The following is a 19,953-nucleotide window of genomic DNA, read 5'->3' as shown; positions in this document are numbered from 1 at the left end:
TTTTATCTATAAAGTGACATTTGTAACCTTGATATGACAAAGAAAATCATAACTAATAAACATTCTCTGACCCTAAAGAAATATAATTGAAAGATTTCCCTTCATTGAGATCAGATAACCTGTTTTCAGAATGATTGATTATCAAAGTAAATTCATTCTTTTGTGGAATTTGAGCTTGTCTGGAATTATACTATTATACTACACACACACACACACACACACACACACACACATACATATATGTATATATACATATATATTAATACATATATAATGTGTGTGTGTGTGTGTGTGTGTGTGTGTGTGTGTGTGTGTATGTGCTATTATACTATTAATTCTTGTCTTTCAGGGACCAGGCATTTTAAATAGAGCAGTTTTCTCAAAGTGCTTCTTTGAAGTCTTGACACGGAGCTGTCAGTCAAGCCCCTGGGATATCAGTGGCCTTTCTGTTCTCTCTTCTTCCCATGTCACCCTTGGAGAATGGGCAGAGAGGGCTCAGCAGCTTAAGGATATCAGCAACATTCTTTGGACCAACATGCCTGTGACTGCCTTGGCAGAACTGAGGTATTTCCTCCCTCTTTAAATTTTTACATACAGTCTTTCCCTACTTATTTAGTTCCGGTCTCCTTGAACTCTTGTTTAATTCTCTTCACACAGTACTATCTTCACTAATTTATTGGTTAGCTCCCATTGAGTAGAATATTTTGCAACTGGTACCAAGAACACAGGTTTGCTAGTAAGTCTCTTTCCAACTGGCTTTGCTTTGAATGAGACATCTGCTTTTGGATATGACCAATATGGGATTGGGAATTTTTTTTTTGTGTGTGTGTATGCATGAGGTGGTAGGATGGTAAAAAAAATAGATTTTTGCTAATTGAGGACAGTAAAAAATAAATTTCAAAAGATTGTGGGAGGAATCTCAGAATGGATAGAGCCTCTACTGGGGTTGACAGTAGTGATAGATAACTCCAACAGTCTGTCTTGTGATAATCTTTGTTGTAGGCAGACGTAGGTCTCCTTGTTTCAGGAGTGACTGGGGGGCTGTTAGGTGGCACAGTGGATAGAGCACTGGTCCTGGAGTCAGGAGTACCTGGGTTCAAATCCGCTCTCAGACACTTGATAGTTACCTAGCTGTGTGGCCTTGGGCAAGCCACTTAACCACATTTGCCTTACAAAAACTTTGAAAAAAAAAAAAGAGTGACTAGGGCTTCTCAAATAAAGAGAGGGAAAACACCCTCCAAGAAAACCAAAACCCTGCCATAGACTATTCCCTTTGCTTTTTTTGGGGGGGGGTGTTAAAGCAATGTTTAAGTGACTTGCCCATTGTTACACAGCTAGGCAATTATTAAGTGTCTGAGGTAACATTTGAACTCAGGTCCTCCTGATTCCAGGGCCGGTGCTCTATCCACTGAGCCTCCTTAGCTGTCCCTCAGCACATACTCTTGTATATCATATGCTAATGTTCATAAAGGGAGCAGGACAAGATGGCATGAGTATAAGTGATGAATACAAACATGTTCCCATATAGGAAAAACTCAGTGTTAAGTTTTTCACATATCTGTGGCCATTTTTGTCTAGGCAAGGAAGCAGTAAATAAAGTGTGTGCATTCATGCGCGCACACACATACACACACACGATGGCAGTAAGTAAAAGACACCCCCCCACACACACACACCCTCTCTTTTGGTTCCTTTTCCTGATTGTTAACATCTGTTGATGATGTTGTTTCTCCTTTAGAAGCACAGATTCCCACCTCCAGTGGGTGATGCTGAACAGGATCCTTTTGGCCCTGACAGAGCTGGTCCCAGAATCCTGGAAGCAGGAGTACATGCATCAGTGCAATAAGCTGCCATCTAAAGACAGAATGGCATTCCACCATGTATGCAGGACTCTGGATGACATGATTGGGCAAGAGATGCTGCCAGATGAACTTATTGGTTTCTTGCTGACTTGTGTGAGACATCTCTTTGGGGAAGGAGAGTGCAGCAAGGACATAACTGAGGTGGCTGAGCGAGGAAGCTTGTGGGTGTACCTGGGCTTGTCACAGGTCCAAGCATGGCTTCCTCACACACAGTTTGATCCTGCACTCAAGTGGGAGTACAAGCTCAAGTATGCCAAGGAAGAGGTACATGTATTTGGGAGTTGGAAGGGTGGTATCGGCCCCTGTGGGATAAGGTCTTCTGAGAGGGGAGAGGTGAGTTGGGGAAATGGGAATGTGGATGGTGCATTTGGACTCATCAGTTGCCAACTTTTGCCTACTGTATTATATTCATCTAAGAGAGAAAAAGTTTGTCTGAGGCAAATTGATTGTGTCTGAAACATTATTCTCCAGTTATTCTTTCTTTGGGAGGAATTTAGGAAATAGTTTTCTTTTTTGAAGTTATTCTTTTCCACAAATTCAAATCACACAAAGTACATGATGATAGAGAATAGAGTACACTAAGACCAGTTGGTCTTTTTCTTTTTCCTTTTCAATGTAAGAATGACATATTTTTATACAAAATGTATCAAGTTTGTAGCCTTTTTAAAAGCACCCTTTCACAAAACACTTTTTTTTATTATAATAAAGATATAAACTGTTTCCCAGATAGTCTGCTTTTTAGATAATTAGAATACTCTTTGCAAGCAACTTTTGCATGCTAATATGCATTTTGCCAATTTTCCTGCTAGCTACATGAGCTTGAGAGTGAGTGGAAAACTCGCAACCTCTTGTCACAGCTGCATACAGGAAGAGACCTTGAAGATGAAACTGTTATCAAGCATTCTCATCCTCATATCAGGTAATACAAATGATCAGTAGTTAAAATGCAAAGTCTCTTTTTAGGTTTATTTTTACACTATCTGGCAATTTTTAGTCATCAGAAGTGCATAGAATATTTAGTTTCTTGGAGAATGCTTAGATCAGGATGCATGTAGTAGGAGAATTTTAGGGTCAATATTGAAGTAGCAGAAATAGCATGTGGGCTAGTTGACAGCATATCACTTTTGGTGGAGAGAGGAAGGTCTTGTTTTAAATTCCACCTTAAATTCAAATGTAGATTAGTATATGCCTTCTTGAATGTGGCCATTATAAGAATTTCTTTCACTTGCCTATGCATATTTGTTGAAGAGTTTTGTTTTATTTTTTTTCTAATTTTTTTGACTGGGTGTTGGACAAAGTAATGTTAGAATAGCCAAGGGGAAAAAAAAGAGATTCACTGAAGTATTTTTATTTAAATGCTTAGCAGAGAATACAAAGAAGGTAAGAAAGAATCATAGATAATTGGAAACTCTGAAAGTTATGTGCTGAATTAATTACTTTTTAAGGAAAGTAAGCAATATTTAGTAGAGATTTATAGTTTTATGTTTAATCCTTTTTTTCTTATCTGTTTTGTATATGCTCAATTTATTTGGTAATTAGGAGCAGAGGGGGTTAGATTCCTCAATTATAATATGGTGATATAATATACCTCTCCTCCCAAGGTGATTGTGAAAATAAAGTGAGATATTTGTTAAGTGCGTTGCAGACTTTAAAGTACTATATAGATTCAGTTGTTATTTTTAGCTTATACTTGAAAACACTTGAACTAAACTTCCTTCCAGTATTTTAATAAAGGAACCCTGATCTGTGTTCTGTCTCATTTACTCCCCATCTATCTTCCAAAATAATAGAAAACAGGATGTTTGAAACTAAACTCTAGGGTGAGCTTGATAAGAGCCACAACTAATAGTAGACCATGGACTCAGTTCTGTACTTAATTTGGATTTCCATTACAATCAACAATAGGTTGTATTTCCATACAATCAATTTGCTTCCTTAAGTCTGTTTGTCTTAATATGTTGGGTATCTTGGAATTTATGTCCTTCCTCAATTAGTTTATCCTGTTTTGTTCACCTTCAGAATACTACACCAAAGGATACAGCAGCTGAAGGAACAGATAAGCTGTCTGTTGAAAAAGCAGGCTTACAGACCTCAAGTTCCTTCTTATGAATTGATGCTTCAAGAAATTCACCACTATGTTACTAGCATTGCTAGAATCTCTTCAGTCCAGGATCTACTCACCCGTCTTCTGCAAAGCTTTCGAGCAGATCTGTCTAAGTCATCCCAGGCAATACAGAACTTACTGAAGGAGGAGGCTGCTTGGCAGCAGTCCCAGCACCAGTTTAGGAAGCGGCTGATGGAGGAATATGCTCTGTACCCAGATGCTGTGGCTCCATTGCAGGCCGCCATTTTGCAGATGCAGCATGGCATGAGACTGGTAGCCTCTGAAGTTTATGCCTTGCTTCAGAATGGCTTGGTCTCTTCAGACAAGTTGAGTTCCCTGGTCACTTCACTGCTGGCCTTCCCTTCTGTGGGCTCCACCTTTCCCACCTATTTTTCCCATGCAGATGCTCTATGCTCTGTAAAGATGATTGAACTGCTCCAGGGACTTAAGAAGGTATCTGTGAAACATTCTGTTGGCCATGAGTTAGAAGGCAAGGGCCAGAAGCCCTGTCCAACCCAAGAGCAGCTACTGATGAATGCTTTGCTTTACCTTCGCTCCCATGTACTTTGTAAAGGAGAAATGGACCAGAAAACTTTGATGCTTTTTAGGCATATATGTCAGGTAAGGATGGTTCTGTCCAAATGTTCCTTGTCCTTTTCATCCTTTTATTTTGGGGAAAATAAGGGTCATTAAAGATGTTTCTGGTGTTCTGTGAGTATTAAATAAGATAATTTGGGGAGTAGAACAGAATTTAATAAATCACTAGTCTGTGATTAATCATATAAATTCTTATGAGTTATATCAGACTGCATGCCATCTATAGACTAAACTCTGGCCATGGGTTTTTCTCTTCCAGAATCACTTTGTGGACCTTCTCAGTTACATCCAAACTTAATATGAACCATAGACAAAAAATCTGAGCTATTAAATTACATGGTAGTTTATTGGGATTCAGCTCACATTAATTTTAAGTTTCTATCATATACAAGGCCCTATTTTAGATTATTGGCATGCAAAGACAGAAATGGCTCAGTTGTTTCTGTCCAGGTCTTGGTATTCAGCTTTATATGTTTTAGAGTTCTAGATTTGAAGCTGGAGTCAGTTAAGAACCAATTGTGATATTTTCCACTGTGAGCATTTACAGTATGGAAATCAGCCAGAAATATAACAAATTAGGGCTTGATTTATTTTTTTCAGGATTTTCTAGATTTGAAAGTTACAGAGAAAATTTTGATAATTCAGATTAAACATCATTGTCTTCACATTCCTTTCTTCTCTCCAACCTGCCTCCTTATCACAATGAATTAATTGTTAAAACATTGGCCAATTCATCCTTATCAGAAGACTCTTAAGAATATATCAAATTCAGGGCGGCTAGGTGGCGCAGTGGATAAAGCACTAGCCCTGGAATCAGGAGTACCTGAGTTCAAATCTGGTCTCAGACATTTAATAATGACCTAGCTGTGTGGCCTTGGGCAAGCCACTTAACCCCATTGCCTTGCAAAAAAAAAGAAAAAGAATAATATCAAATTCAAATGCCACACCCAGACCAAAAGTTGTTGGGCTCTATGAATTTGCTTCTTTTTTTGAGATTCAATTTTATTTTCAATTCTAAATTCTCTCACTCCAACCTTCCCCTTTCTCAGCTATTGAAAAAGCAAAGGAAACAAAACTTGATACAAATATAATGGTCAAGAAACAAATATGGTCAAAAAGAACACATTCCTGCATTAACTGCATCCAAACCATGCCACTTTGGGCATCTGGAGGTTTTCCTTTAACTCTGGGGAGGCTTCTGCAGCTGTACTTGCTTTGGTTGGTTTGAGCTTAATTGCTTAATCTTTCCAATAGTGTCATCATTGTCTAAATTGTTCTCCTGGTTCTGCTCGCTTGTGAATTTACTTGTGAAAATCTAATGGACTTTTCTCAATTCTCATCCTTGAACTTCTGTGAGACTTTGATATCAGACACCCTCTTGTAGATAATTTTTCCTTTTGGTTCTTGTTTTACCTTCCAATCATTCTCTCAGTTATGTTTGCTTTTTTTAAAATCAAGGTCATGTCCACTAACCTTCTGTGTTACCATGGCACTGTATTGTTTCCTTTTCTCTTTGTACTTTCTTACTTGATGATTACATCATTTCCATAGATTGATATTCTGGAACTCTTCTGAGCTTCACCAGCTTTTCTTTACACATCTCTAAATGGATGTTACTTAGACATCATCACAGGTTCAAAGTGTCCTCACAACCTCCTCTGTTCAGTTTTCTATTTCTCTTGAAGACATTGTCATCTTACCAGTAGCCTATGTTCATAATTTTGACATTTTCAATTCCTTATACTCATACTTGTCTTTGACAAGTCTTATAACTTCTGTGTTCACAGTAACTCCTATGCAAATCCCTTTCTCTATAGTCAGCCAGTCAGCCACCAGCCTGGTAAAAGCCCCTATCATCTCATGCGTAGACTCTTGCAGTAGCATTGGTTGTCCTGTCTCAAGTCTCTTCCCATTCTATTCCTTCCTCCACTCAGCTGCCTTTAGTATGTCTCTTTGGCAGCTAGGTGGCATTGTGAATAGAGCACTGGCCTTGAAGTCAGGAAGATGGAAGTTTGAATCCAGACTCAGACACTTGACACTAACTGTGTGATGTTGGACAAGTCACTTAACCCTGACTGCCTCATATCCAAGGCCATCATCTCCAGTCATCCTGATCCAGATCTGGCCACTGGATCTATTTGCCTCTAGAGGAGAAAGTGAGGCTGGTGACTTAGCACAGTATTCCCTGCACTCAAATCCAGTTCATGACATCACCTCCCTGATGTCATGGTCTTCATTGAAGGTGAAGGAAAAACAAACATCATCATAGTGTTTATCTAACCATGTTATAGGCTTGCTTAATAAACTCCAGAAGCTCCCTATTACCCATATCCAATATAAAATTCTTCATTTGGCATTTAAAGCCTTTTATAACCTGGTCCCTTTCTACCAATCTGTTATGTTATACTCTTCTCTATGTACTTCATGATCCATCCATGTTGGCCTTTGGTGTACCTTAAACATATGCCTCTATCACCCTACACTACACCTTTCCACTGGCTCACCCCCCAGATTGAGAAGGTTCTCTCTTCTGAACTCAGCTTCCCGGCTTCCCTGGAGTTTTCAGTTTTGTTCCTTCAGAAGTCTGGCCCACCCCTCTTTCTGAGATTATTTTCCATTTTCACACTGAACATAAATTGTATGTAAACTTCTTCTGCATGTTCTGTGCCCGATTTTGAATGTAAACTCCTTTGAGGGCAGGAACTGTATCATTACCTGCCTTTGTATGCACAGTGCCTGGCACCTGATGAGTGCTTTGAGAATATTTGCTGACTGATTTGATTGAGCCTTTGCTTTGATTTTATTCCATGCTCACTCTAGATTTCCTGAGGAATCTAGAGGAAGGTAAGCATTTATCTTCCTTTGTTCAGTGAAAGTGTTTGGGGGAAAAGCAGCAAAACTTTCTCTATTTTTGGTTTTCCAGGAAATCATAAATGAGTGGGATGAACAGGAACGGTGTGCCCAGGTAAAGAAAGAACAAGAAAACAGCTTGTACAGATACAAGAACAAGAACTGTCGACTAGGCCTGAGTGAGGAAGAAGAGGAGGAGAGAGAATTCAGGAAACAATTTCCACTCCATGGAAAGGTACAACGCTCTAATTTGAAAGTGCCCATGGAGAAGGTACCTCCCTGGGATTTCTTTATGATAAATGTTCAGCAGATGTACCAGAGTGGATACCCTAGGGTTTCAGGGTTAAATAGCAGTGTTAGCATGAGCTTTGATTTTCTTCATCTGTGAAATAGAAATGATTATAGCACCTACATCCTGGGGTAGGAGTGAGTCTCAGATGAGTTGATTGATGTACTAAATCTTAAAGTAATGTAGAAATGTCTGTTCCTATATTCCACCCCCACAAACTTTCTACTCTCTTTTTGGAGAACTAGTTATTAATGGATTCTTTTTCTTCATGTAAAGAATTTTGACTGTTCTAAAAAAGAGGGGGTTTTTTGGTACCACATAAAAATGAAAATAGAATCTTGGGTTGGTAGAGGTGAAGGGGACCATTAGAGATCATTCAGTCTAGCTCATTCCTTTAATGAAATTTGAGACCTGGATAGTTTCAATGACTTGTTCAGAACCATTCTCGTGGTAGGGAGCAGAATCCTAATATCATAGGATCATTGACTTAAATATAAAAGAGATCTTAAAAGTCATCTAGTCCAACCTCTTAATCTCATAGATGTGGAAAGTTAGATGAAGAGCCATCAGTGCTATAAGTAGCAGAGCTATTTACTATATATTGAATACTTTCTATATAATTGAAATTCAGGTCCATTGAGTTCAAGTCGAGAATACTTTGCCTTATATCAAGATCACCATTAGATTTTAAGCTCTGCAAAGCCATCTTTTGTAACCTTAGTGCTTAACACTGCAACTGGTTCTTAGTTGGTGTTAAATACGTTTTATTGATTATCATGTTTCTCCCCCTCTCCCCTTCCTCCCCCAAATTAGTGTCTGTTAATTGCTGGGAATAATACTACTTTTAAAAAGCTTAGTTTATAATGGCAAGTGCATAACTATTCTGCTATCTTGTTGCTACCCTATTTCTTCTCTTTTCCCTTTCAACAGAAAGAAACTTATACTGATTTACTCAGTAATTTGCCAATATTAATAGTTGCTTTAATCTGACATATAGGACTTTGCAGATATTGTAGCCCAGCCAACTCTAGAGGAGAATATGGAAACTGAAGATGAGCCAGTGGAAGAAGACAAGGAAGTAATTTCCTTCTCCCAGAGCTCAATGCAAGCTGTGATGTTGGTCCATCAAGAAATGTGCCTAAACTTCGCACGTTCCCTCTGGTACCAACAGGATCTACCATCACACCAGCCTAAACATTACTTCAGTTTATTTCTGGCCTGCTATCAGACTGGTGCATCCCTTGTGACACACTTTTACCCCTGGATGAGTATGTTGTTATATTTTTATTTATTATATATTTGACTATTGATAGAGAGTAGACTAAAATGGGAAATTTAACTAGAATTCTTAATACTCTTTTTACTTAAATATTTGTTGATCTTTTCTTTCCTAAGGAAATTAAATTTCTGAGGCTCAAATTTATCACATTTTAAAATCTTGGAATGGTAAGGGATTTTTAAGACCTAAAATACCTTGGGGACCAACATAAAGGGCATGAAATTTTATTTGCATTAGGTGATCATTTCATTCCCATAAGACTTCTAACTGTTTATTCTGCATACCTGTTTGTTTGATGTATAAAAATGTCATAAAGTCTAATGAAATTCTGTTGAGGGGATAGGGACTTTACAGCTGGGTGCTGGGGAATTTGTGGATTCTTGCTATAGTCATAGGGTAACTTCCCTGCTGCTCTATCTACTATTGTCCCCTAAACTAGAAAGGTAATTTTTTTTTGTCAGTCAGAGCAGCCCTAAAAATTGACAGGTTAAGTCATATTCTAAACGATAAACAGTTTTTTCGTCTCTATATCACGGAAACTGGGAGAATTAGGAACTACTTTAGATATGCCAGTAACTACCCCTGTCTCAGACTGGCATATTCTGAAAAAAAGTTCACCAGTGCTATTTGTTTTTCACCCAAGGCACGTTGCTATTTACCCTTCATACTTTTCAGTAAGCTTCTTTCAGATTTAAAAAACTCTTAAACCAATAAGAGACTCAGCCCTATGGTCATCAGTCTCATTCTTGTTATCTGACATTGCAGGCACAGAGGTGAATGACAGAGTTCTGGGCAGCCAGCTTTTGGGTGGTACCCTCTTCTACAACAGTCTTTTTGAAGAGACAGACTCAGACCTGACTTTGAAACCTGATGGACCATATGACTTTTACCAGCATCCCAACATAAAGGAAGTTAGACAATGCCAACCTGTGCTGCATGACTTCACTGAAGAAGTAAATCGACTTCTACAGGACTGGCCAGAGCACCCAGCCCTCATGCAGGTAAAGTGAGAGAAGTCTCATATTTGGTTCTAATGTCTATACTTTAGTATTTGACCTCATTATTCAACTGAAATTGTGCATTCTCAAAACTTTCATTCTTTGCAGATGATATGATGGCATACTTAGAGAAAATAATCTAAAAAACTTGTAACAATTAACAATTTCAGTAAAGTAGCAGGATATAAAATAAACCCATATAAATCATCAATATTTGTATATTTGAATAACAAAGCACAAGTGCAAGATATAGAGAAATTCCATTTAAAGTAACTAGAGATAACATTAGATACTTGGGAATCTACCTCTGAAAACATGCAGAAGCTGTGAATACAATTACAAAATACTTCTCACACAAATAAAGTCAGATCTAAACAATTGGAAAAACATCAGGCCAAGCTAATGTAATAAAAATTGACCCAAATAGCCCCCATACCAATCAAACTACTAAAAAACTGTTTAACAGAAGGAGAAAAAATAGTAACAATACAGCTGGAGCAACAAAAGGTCAAGAATATCAAAGGGAATTGTTGAAAAAATATTCAAAATAAGGTGACCTAGCTGTGCCAACTCTAAAACTATATTATAAAGTGATAGTCATCAAAACTGCCTGATAATGGTTAATAAATACAGTAATAGATCAGAATAGGAACAAAGGAAACAGTAGTAAATGACTTCAGTAATCTGTTTGATAAGCTCGGAGACATTAGCTTCTGAGATAAGAACTTACTATTCTCTATCAAAGAAGGTCAAAAATAGACAATTAAGAGATATAGAAAAATTCTATCTGCTGAATCTTTGGAAAGGGGAGAAATTTATGACTAAAACAAGAAATAGAGAACCTTTTAAATTGCAAAATGGATGATTTTGACTATATTTACTTAAAAAGTTTCTGCACAAATAAAACCAGTGCAGCTAAAATTAGAAAGAAAACAGAAAGCTGGGAAACAATTTTCACAGCTTATATTTCTTTTTTTTTTTTAAGAAAGAAAATAGATTTATTAAAGGAAGTTATAGCATATTAAGAAAGTAATAAAAAATTTAAAAAGAGCTTAAAGAGAAGACCACGTGGATTGCTGATTAAATTGGCCAGGCCAGCTGGTCAGGGTTCAGTAGGAGACTGGAAGGTAATAAAAAAAAAAAAGGTCAATCCCCTCCCTCCTCCTGGGAATGATCCAGGTCCCTCATTGGAGATTTTGCCTTTTGGGGAGGGACCTCTTTTGTGTGCTCTTCCAGGGCTTGTGTTCCCTGGCTCCCCCACCAAAATAACAATACAACCCAAATCAGGTTGAAGGTCAGGGCCTTAGGTCTGGAAGGAGGAAGGACATAGCTTGTATTTCTGATAAAGATCTCCTTTCCAAAATATGTAGAGAACTGAAGCAAATTTATAAGAATACAAGTCATTCCTGAATTGATAAATGGTCAAAGGATATGAACAGGCAGCTTTCAGATGAAGAAATTAAAGCTATTTATAGTTATATGAAAAATGCTCCAAATTAGAAATAGTGCATTCTCCATTGTTGAATGATCTCTTATTTGTCTCCACTTAGGGATTTTTATTAATCCTTGACTTCTGAAGCATTTGACACTATTGACAGCCTCCTTCTCTGTATCTGTCCTTTTTACTCTGGCTTTTTGGGAATGCACTCTCTTGGTGACTCTTTCCTGATCTTTTTGATCTTCATCACCAGTGTCCTTCCCATTCACTGAGTATTTCCTAAAAGCTCTGTTTTAGGACTTTATATTTTTTTTTCTGATTATATTCCTTCCCTGATACTGATCTCATTAACTCCCTTGGGTTCAGTTATTTTCTTTATAGATGATGTCCTGGTGTGTATATATCCATCCCTGGTGTTCCTCTTGAACTGTTTAGTCCCACATCATCAGCTGATATTTTGTATTTGGTGTTCCATAAGCTCAAATGCAACAAATCCAAAACAATTCATTTTCTTTGTCTCTCTCACTTTCATCATCCCCTTCCCCAGGTTTCTATCCTCTCCCCCCTATTTCTGGTACTTATCAACTCCTGCTTAGAGTATTGTAATAACTTCCTATTTGTTTTCCCTCAGTTTTCTTTTCAATCTGTTTTTCACACAACTGCTAAAGTGATGTTTTTTACTAAGGCATAAGTTTGACCAAGTTCTTCTCCGTGAATAATTTTATTGCCTGAATTCCAAAAATAGAATATTTGTGCTGCCATTTAAAAGCTTACAATCTAGTATGGCAAATATAAATATATGAATGAGATAAGTGTAAAAGAGAAGTATAGTATAAAATCTAATAGAAGAGAGGTATTTATTTCTGGGTGATATTAGGAAATCTTTCTTGAAGCAGGTAGCATTTAAATTGGGCCTTGAAGTTCAACAACAGGAAAAGTAACATTCCAGGGATGTTCCATAGGGGAATAGTTGGCAAAAAGATGCAAAGGTAAGATAGTATGGAATGGAAGCTAGTCTAATTTGTCTGGAACAGAATACTTGAGTGGGAATGTTTTAAAAGAAAGCTCAAAAGTGTCTCCATGCTACCATCTTATTTTGTCTGTCAGTGCATATACATAGATTCACATAAGCCCTGAATTTACTCAAACCTATCAGAATAAAACGTGTTTTCAAAATCATACATTTGTAATTGCAATTTTTCAACTGACTTAAATGGCATTCCCATGGGAGACTTGATCCCAATTCATTATAGCCTTTAAATGTGCTCAGCTTAGTTAGGGCTAGCTAGCCTGTTGCCTTCATATGACTTCTAGTTCTTCTATTCTTTGATTTTAATGCATGGTCTATCTTATTTTTAAAGTAGGAAACAAGTGGTTCTTGGATTTCAGGTTCTCTTAAGGGTGTTGTTAAGTATGGACGGAAGAGTGTGCTGATGATCAGCGTTCAAGATATAATAAGTTTTCTTCATTTTTTAGCTTATGGTTGTGATGGACAGAATAAGAAGTTTTCCACTCTCTAGTCCTCTTTCAAAGTTTCTGAATGGCTTAGAGATTCTCTTGGCAAAGTCACAGGTAAGGTAATATTAAAGTTCTTTGGTTTTTTGGGGGGGGTTGTTTTTTGCAAGCGGGGGGAGCATTGATGTCACAGGTGGGCAGGATCAGAATTATGATTTCCCTGTGATTGACCTAGGAAACTCTTCAGGAGCAAACCCCTTCCATCAGTTTAGATCTGCAACGATTCTGCAACTTATAGTCTTAGAGGACCGTTGGAGTCCTCTAAGAATTAAAGTGACTTGCCTGTGGGTCACCTAATCATGGTGTCAAATGTAGGACTTGGAATAACATTTCTCTGACTCTGAAGCCAAGTCTCTTCTTATGTTATACTATTTCTGAAAATGTATTTGCTACTTATTTTGGTTATTTATAATATAATTACATATTATATACAATATAATTGTTATATACTCATGTTATTTAATCATATATAGAAAACATTGCTGATTAATATTACTAACCTTCCAGACTTGTGTTACACTTGGCATAACCTTTGAGAAACAAGATCACCTCTATGCCATGATAAGAAGCACAGGAGATTAAATAATCCCATTCTTTTATTGATGAGAAGATCAAAACTCCACAAGATTGATTTGACCAAAGTGAATGCTGGAACCAAGTTGACCTCAGCTTTTTTTTTCTTTAAGCTGTTCTTCATTTGACTTCAACTTAGCAAAGCTTTTGCCTTTTTAAAACTTTATTGTTGATTGACTCAGAAAAGAGCACAGTTTATTGAGAAAATTAAGAATTTATAAACTTACATTAAGACTCAGTTGCTTAGCACATTGTCGCACCATTATTTCATAATCACAGACCTCCTTCACCCCTAGCTGACTGTTTTTATGAATGTGTGCTGAATGTTTAAAAAATGGCAAGTTGAAGATTGTAGGTAGGTGACATTAGTTCAGATTCATCACCATAACTACTATGCTCTGTTAGCAGCTATCCCTCTTTGTAAAAGAGAATGATAAAAGAGACTTTATGCATTATAGGGAAGGAACCCATTAAAGAAGGAAAGGCCTTTTGGTGCTCTCACATTCTCCAATCACTTATTTAATAAAGGGATACTTTTTGTTTCCTTTAGGATTGGGAAGAGAATGCCAGCCGAACTCTGTCCCTACGTAAACATCTTAATTTGGTCAGTCATTTAATCATCAAGTGGCGTAAATTGGAGCTTAAGTAAGTGGTATTAACATCTACTTCCCAACTTTGTCCCCAACTTCTTAGTCTCCCAATGCCCTAATCAGTTGGTTCAAACTCAAATAGAATTGGATCATTTAATCAAGATCATGTGATCTTGATTGTATGTTCTCTTAGTTTTAAAAGGTAATATTATTTATGTTTTATGAACACACAAATCTTGTGATTCTGCATTTTAGTAGGGTTTTTCCAAGTTGATGATTGTATTTTGAAATGGATGTGTCACATACTGTACATGGTTTTGACATTCCATCAATTAACTATGAACTAATTTGAATCCCACAACAGATCTGGGATTTCTCTTAAATGCATTCACTTGGGAAAAGAGCACTATAACTGTTTATTACTTGCTTCTCTAATCCAGGATATGTTTCTGACAGCCAGCATGGGTCTCTTTTCTCACATTTCAGCTGTTGGTCCATGAGTCTAGATAATACCATGAAACGACATACAGAAAAATCCACCAGACACTGGTTTTCTGTCTATCAGATGCTTGAAAAGCATATGCAAGAGCAAACAGAAAGGAAGGAAGGTAAGGATCTCTAATACTTTACACTTTGGGCTCTTAACATAGAGTATGTGAACTCATTTTAGAAATTAACCATTGCCTTATCCTAAACTACTCACTCATCTTCATTTGCAGGATTAATCATTTGCCAGATCCGCTATTTTTTATCTCTACTATATAATATAATTACATATTATGACACTGTCTCTTTACCCACATACTTGCCCTTTAGTTCAGTCCTTTATCATTTTTTGCCTGATATTGTTATAGCCTCTTAAATTGATCTCTCTCTCTCCCTCCCTCTAGACTCTTTCCATTTCAGTTCATCTTACACACTGATACCAAAGTGATTTTTCTTAAGTAGATATCTGATTATATTACTTTTTTACTAAGTCAATTCTAATAGATTCCTGTTTGCTTTAGGACAAAATGTAAACTTCTATTTAATTTTTAAAGTCCTTTATAAACTGTCCCCTCTCTCTTTCCCTGTTATTTTATAGTGCATCCCCCCCCACACACACACACACAATAAAGCTCTTAAGTTCAGTCAAACTTAGCTTCTCTGTTCCTCCCATGTGACTTACCGTCCATTTCTCATCTCTTTGTCTTGTTTTTGGCTTCCCATTGTGCCTGGAATGTGTTCTCATTTCACTTGTGCTTTATAAAATCCTTTTATTCAAGATGCAACTCACCACTTTTTCACCCTAATTGATATTTTATTTTATTTTTCCAGTTACATGATAGGAAATTTTTTCAACATTAATTCACATGCATATACATATTTATAAGCTACATAATTTCCTTTTATGCTCCCTTCCCACCTCCCTCAGTGGCGAACAGTCTGGTGAACATTGTACATATGCATTTGTGTTTAACATGTTTACAGATTAGTCATTTTCAGTATGAGGAATTAGGACTAAGGGAAAAGAAAGAGAATCAAAACACAAGATAAATTTTTTAAAAGTATTCATTCAGATTCTATAGGTTTTTCTTTGTTTTGTTTTGTTTTTCTTTCTCTGGTTGTGTATAGTATTGTCCATAAAAAGTCTCCCAGGGTTGTCATAACTTTCTGGACTGCAGAGAGGAGCTGCATTTATCAGGGTTGATCAACTCACAGTGTTGTTGTTAATTGTACAATGTTGTATTGGTTCTGCTTCCTTCACTCAGCATTAGTTCCTGTAATTCATTCCATGCTTCTCTAGAGTTCGACCATTCATGGTTTCTTATAGAACAGTAGTATTCTATAACATTCATATACCATAACTTGTTCAGCCATTCCCCAATTGATGGGTGTACCCTCAGTTGTCAATTCTTTGCCACCACACAAAAGAGCTGCTATGAATATTTTGGAACATTTGGGACATTTCCCATTTTTTTATTATTTCTTTTGGATATAGGCCTAATATTGGTATTGCTGGGTCAAAGGGCATGATCAATTTTATTGCTCTTTGGACATAGTTCCATATTGCTCTCCAGAATGGTTGAATCAGTTCACAATTCCACCAATAGTGGGGTTTTTTTCCTAGATTTTTTGCAAGGCAATGGGGTTAAGTGGCTTGCCCAAGGCCACACAGCTAGGTAATTATTAAGTGTCTGAGGATTTGAACTGTGGTACTCCTGATTCCAAGGCCAGTGCTCCATCCACTGCGCCACCTAGCCGCCCCCAATAGGGTTTTAATGTCCCAATCCTCCCACAACCTCTCCAACATTGATTATTTTCCCTTTTAGTCATCTTAGCCAATGTGATAGGTGTGAGTTGGTACCTCATAATTGTTTTAATTTGCATTTCTCTAATCAGTAATGATTTGGAGAATTTTTTCACATGATTACATATTTTAATTTCTTCATTTGAAAACTGCATGTTCATATCCTTTAACAATTTATTAATTGGGGCATGATTTGTAACTTTATAAATTTGGTTCACTTCTTTGTATATTTTAGAGACCTTTATCAGAAACCCTAGCTATGAAAATTGTTTACCAGCTTTTTGTTTTCCTTCTAATCTTAGCAGCTTTTATTGGTGCAAAATTTTTTTACTTTAATAGTCAGAATCATCCATTTTGCAATTCATAATATATTTCTTGTTTGCTCATAAAATTCTCCCCTTTCCATATGTCTGCCAGAAAGAAGATTTCTTGTTCTATTCATTGGTCTGTGGTATTGTCCTTTCTGTCTAAATTCTGTATCCATTTTGACCTTATTTTGATATAGGGTGTGAGATGTAAGTCTATGTTTAGTGTTTACCATATTAATTTCCAGTTTTCCCAACAATTTTTGGGAAGTAGTGTCACTTTCTAGATAAAGTTTTCCTAGTTCTCTGCTAGTTGTTTTCCCATACCCTGAACCTCTTTCTTCTCTTTTTCTTCCCATACTACCTTGTATCTATTTTGTATTTTTTTTTTTTGTCTTTATTGTCTTTATGTATTGACTTGTCTCCCCCCAGGAAAATCCTTATGACTGGGGATTCCTTCATTCTAAGTATTTATATCCCCAGTGCTGCCTGTTCACTTCCTTGGACTTTGTAGGTGCTTTAAAAATGCTTTGTGATTGATTAGATGAATGGTAGCTGATAAGAGCTTTTCCCAAAGAACTGGATTTAAAAGGTTTTGAATATGAAGTCCACTAGCAATCCTTTTACCCTTGAGTGGGTGGAAGCAACTTTACTTACTACCTAGTAGGAATACTAGTTAAAATTGACTGAGGTCAAGCTCCTTCCTAGGTCCCCCTCACTCAAGGGAGGGAAGTTTTCCTATCAGTTTTTCAAGATGTGGTTTTAGTGGTACTTGTCCTTATTAGGACTTGGATTATCCTCATCCCGATTTTATAGAAGAATAGGCAGATTTTAGCAGACCTCTTCACAGTCCACACTGGAAGAGCTAATCAGTTCTGATACCTAGATTTCCTTGAAATGTCCTCTCTCCAGCAGACTGTAAAACACCTCATGTTTCTTGTCAAATAACACATTTTTCTATTTCATGCAATTAATCCATCACTAAATTCCTTCATCATGCTAGAATTCAGTTAGTACTAGGGTAGAGGTAGTGAATCTGTCTCAGTCTCTCAGGGAACTTATCAGTGAGAGGAGACAACAAGTACATATATAAATTTGAGTTAAAAGATAAATTCATTTCATGCTTTTATTAGGCCATTTCTTAATTCAGTGTCAAACCTTTTCAACCAAATGTCCCTTTTTTCATTATCTCATCTACATCAGAACCTTGATATTATATCTGGTGTCAGATGGGCCAGAAAGACCTACTCCTCTGTTTAAATTCTTTCTAGAATGTGATAAGCAAATGGCATTGACAATGTTGGTCAGCACTTTACAAGCTTTCATTGAAGGAGCCTCCTTGGGGGAATTCCATGTACGACTTCAGATGCTGCTGGTTTTCCATTGTCATGTCTTGTTGATGCCACAGGTGGAAGGAAAAGGTAAGAGGTTTTTTTTGTTTTTGTTTTTGTTTGTTTTTTTTTTTTTTTGCAAGGCAAATGGGGTTAAGTGACTTGCCCAAGGCCACACAGGTAATGATTAAGTGTCTGAGACCAGATTTGAACCCAGGTACTCCTGATTCCAAGGCTTGTGCTTTATCCACTACGCCACCTAGCTGCCCTAAGAGTTTGTTTTTTAAAAGGACGTAGTGTATATATGTTATTCCTATATTCCATTGAAAAGGCAGTAAGGCGAGTGGTTACAAAGTTTTTCTGAAACCTTTAAGACCTAGGTAATTGTGCCACCTTGAACCACTCACTTAACCTCTAGATGCTCTCAGCAACTCTTAAGATAGAAGTCAGAAGCTAGGCTCATCTGCAGGCTGACTCTTGCACCTTCTATTTCCCCTTTCTGTCCCAATTCCCTCTCCTTCTAAGAATTTTTTTTACATTTTTAAATTGTTTTATTATAAGTTGTAGTTTACTGAGTCCTGGTATAAGAGAAAGTGATGTCCTGCCTTGATAAAAGGAGTTATTACTCTAGTTGTATTATGTATACCCTGTATTCATATAATGCATTAATAAACTAGCACAAGGGGGAAAAAGTATATGACATTTTCTTGCTGTTGTTTATAGGATAACCCTTATTTCTTTATTTTAATGTAGAATGAGTAAATAAGTACAGAAAAGTATTGAGCTGATCAGTTAAATCAGTTAAAGAATGATGTCTATTCATGTGGTCAAGGATAAATTGATAAATGAATGGCCCAAACATTTTTTTTTTGGCAGCCTACTTTCAATCCAGATGGAAAGACACACAATATTTGCTGGCTTCTAATTTTTTTAAGTGATTATTTTAAAAATCCTTTCTTTTAACCTTGGATTCTGCTTTTTATGGGGCTAAGGAGATGGGAACAGGATCCTCTTCCAAAGTAACTGAAGAATTTAGAAGGCTGAACTGGAATCAAAGGAAAAAGTCCCTATGTTGACCTATGGTTACTACTAACTTCTAGCAAGATCACCAATAAAGTATTCAGTCTCTGCAGGAATATTATCATTGAATCAGATGTTATAAAGAAAAATAAGAGAATGATCTTCACTGAAGATGCAGAGTCTCAAGGACTCTGCACCATCTGGGTCAAAGAGGTTTGGAATTTAATGATGTTCCCAGGTTTAAGATCACTCATGGTTATGGTGCTAGGGGAAAGCTTCCTTTTAGAAGCAGTTGTTACTCTTTTTTTTCCTCTAATTTTTTTCAGAATCACTTTGCAGCATTCTTTGGAATTTGTACCATTATTATAAACAGTTCTCAGACAGAATCCAGGCCCGAATTGAGGAACTTCGATCTCCATTGGAAAAAGAGCTAAAGGTAAGAGAAGCTTTTGTCATGAGTGTCTCATCAGAACACTTAAGGAAATGCACAGTTATTTTAGATTATTCTTTAATTTTACAAATCAAACAGTTATGATGATTTTGTGAAAGAACAGTAATTTGGGAAAGGAGAAGTGATTACCACAAAACAAGATAATAAAATGTGAGTTTTCAAGGTTCATGACTTCCCGTTTTTATGTCATGTCCCCTAGAGTTATATGTGATCATTGTTCTCTACCTCCATTTCTTATCTTCTTTTTAGTCTTCGGTTTGCTAAGAACTATTTGGTCATACTGTTTTTATTTAAAATTCGAAAGAATTGTAGACTTGGGATCTGAAGGTACTTTAGTGGTAGTCTTCTTCTTGCCCAACTTCCTTATTTTCAAAATGAATAAATTAAGGCCTACAGGTAATAAGTAGCAGAGCTAGGAAGCACATTGAGGTCCTGTGACTCTTGGTTGAATGCTCTTTCCA

The 19,953-nt window shown here is 36.9% G+C and overlaps 1 protein-coding gene across 5 annotated transcripts in view; it reads left to right on the top strand.

Moving 5' to 3' along the window:
* The window catches only part of MDN1 (midasin AAA ATPase 1), a 195,378-nt gene that overhangs the window by 135,616 nt on the left and 39,809 nt on the right, over positions 1–19,953 (top strand). For all 5 annotated transcript variants that reach the window (XM_074187146.1, XM_074187144.1, XM_074187145.1 and 2 more), the window contains 12 exons: positions 350–564; positions 1,739–2,126; positions 2,672–2,781; positions 3,882–4,587; positions 7,487–7,648; positions 8,700–8,970; positions 9,747–9,982; positions 12,894–12,989; positions 14,056–14,150; positions 14,582–14,703; positions 17,962–18,111; positions 19,368–19,477. In XM_074187146.1, coding sequence (XP_074043247.1) covers positions 350–564; positions 1,739–2,126; positions 2,672–2,781; positions 3,882–4,587; positions 7,487–7,648; positions 8,700–8,970; positions 9,747–9,982; positions 12,894–12,989; positions 14,056–14,150; positions 14,582–14,703; positions 17,962–18,111; positions 19,368–19,477 — 2,661 coding nt within the window. The remainder of the gene's footprint in view (positions 1–349; positions 565–1,738; positions 2,127–2,671; positions 2,782–3,881; positions 4,588–7,486; positions 7,649–8,699; positions 8,971–9,746; positions 9,983–12,893; positions 12,990–14,055; positions 14,151–14,581; positions 14,704–17,961; positions 18,112–19,367; positions 19,478–19,953) is intronic.

This window comes from Macrotis lagotis, chromosome 5 (genome assembly GCF_037893015.1).
Source record: "Macrotis lagotis isolate mMagLag1 chromosome 5, bilby.v1.9.chrom.fasta, whole genome shotgun sequence".
In the NCBI taxonomy this organism is placed as follows: Eukaryota; Metazoa; Chordata; class Mammalia; order Peramelemorphia; family Peramelidae; genus Macrotis; species Macrotis lagotis.
The sequence above is the reverse complement of the archived record's forward strand: the minus strand, read 5'-3'. Positions and strand labels throughout refer to the sequence as shown.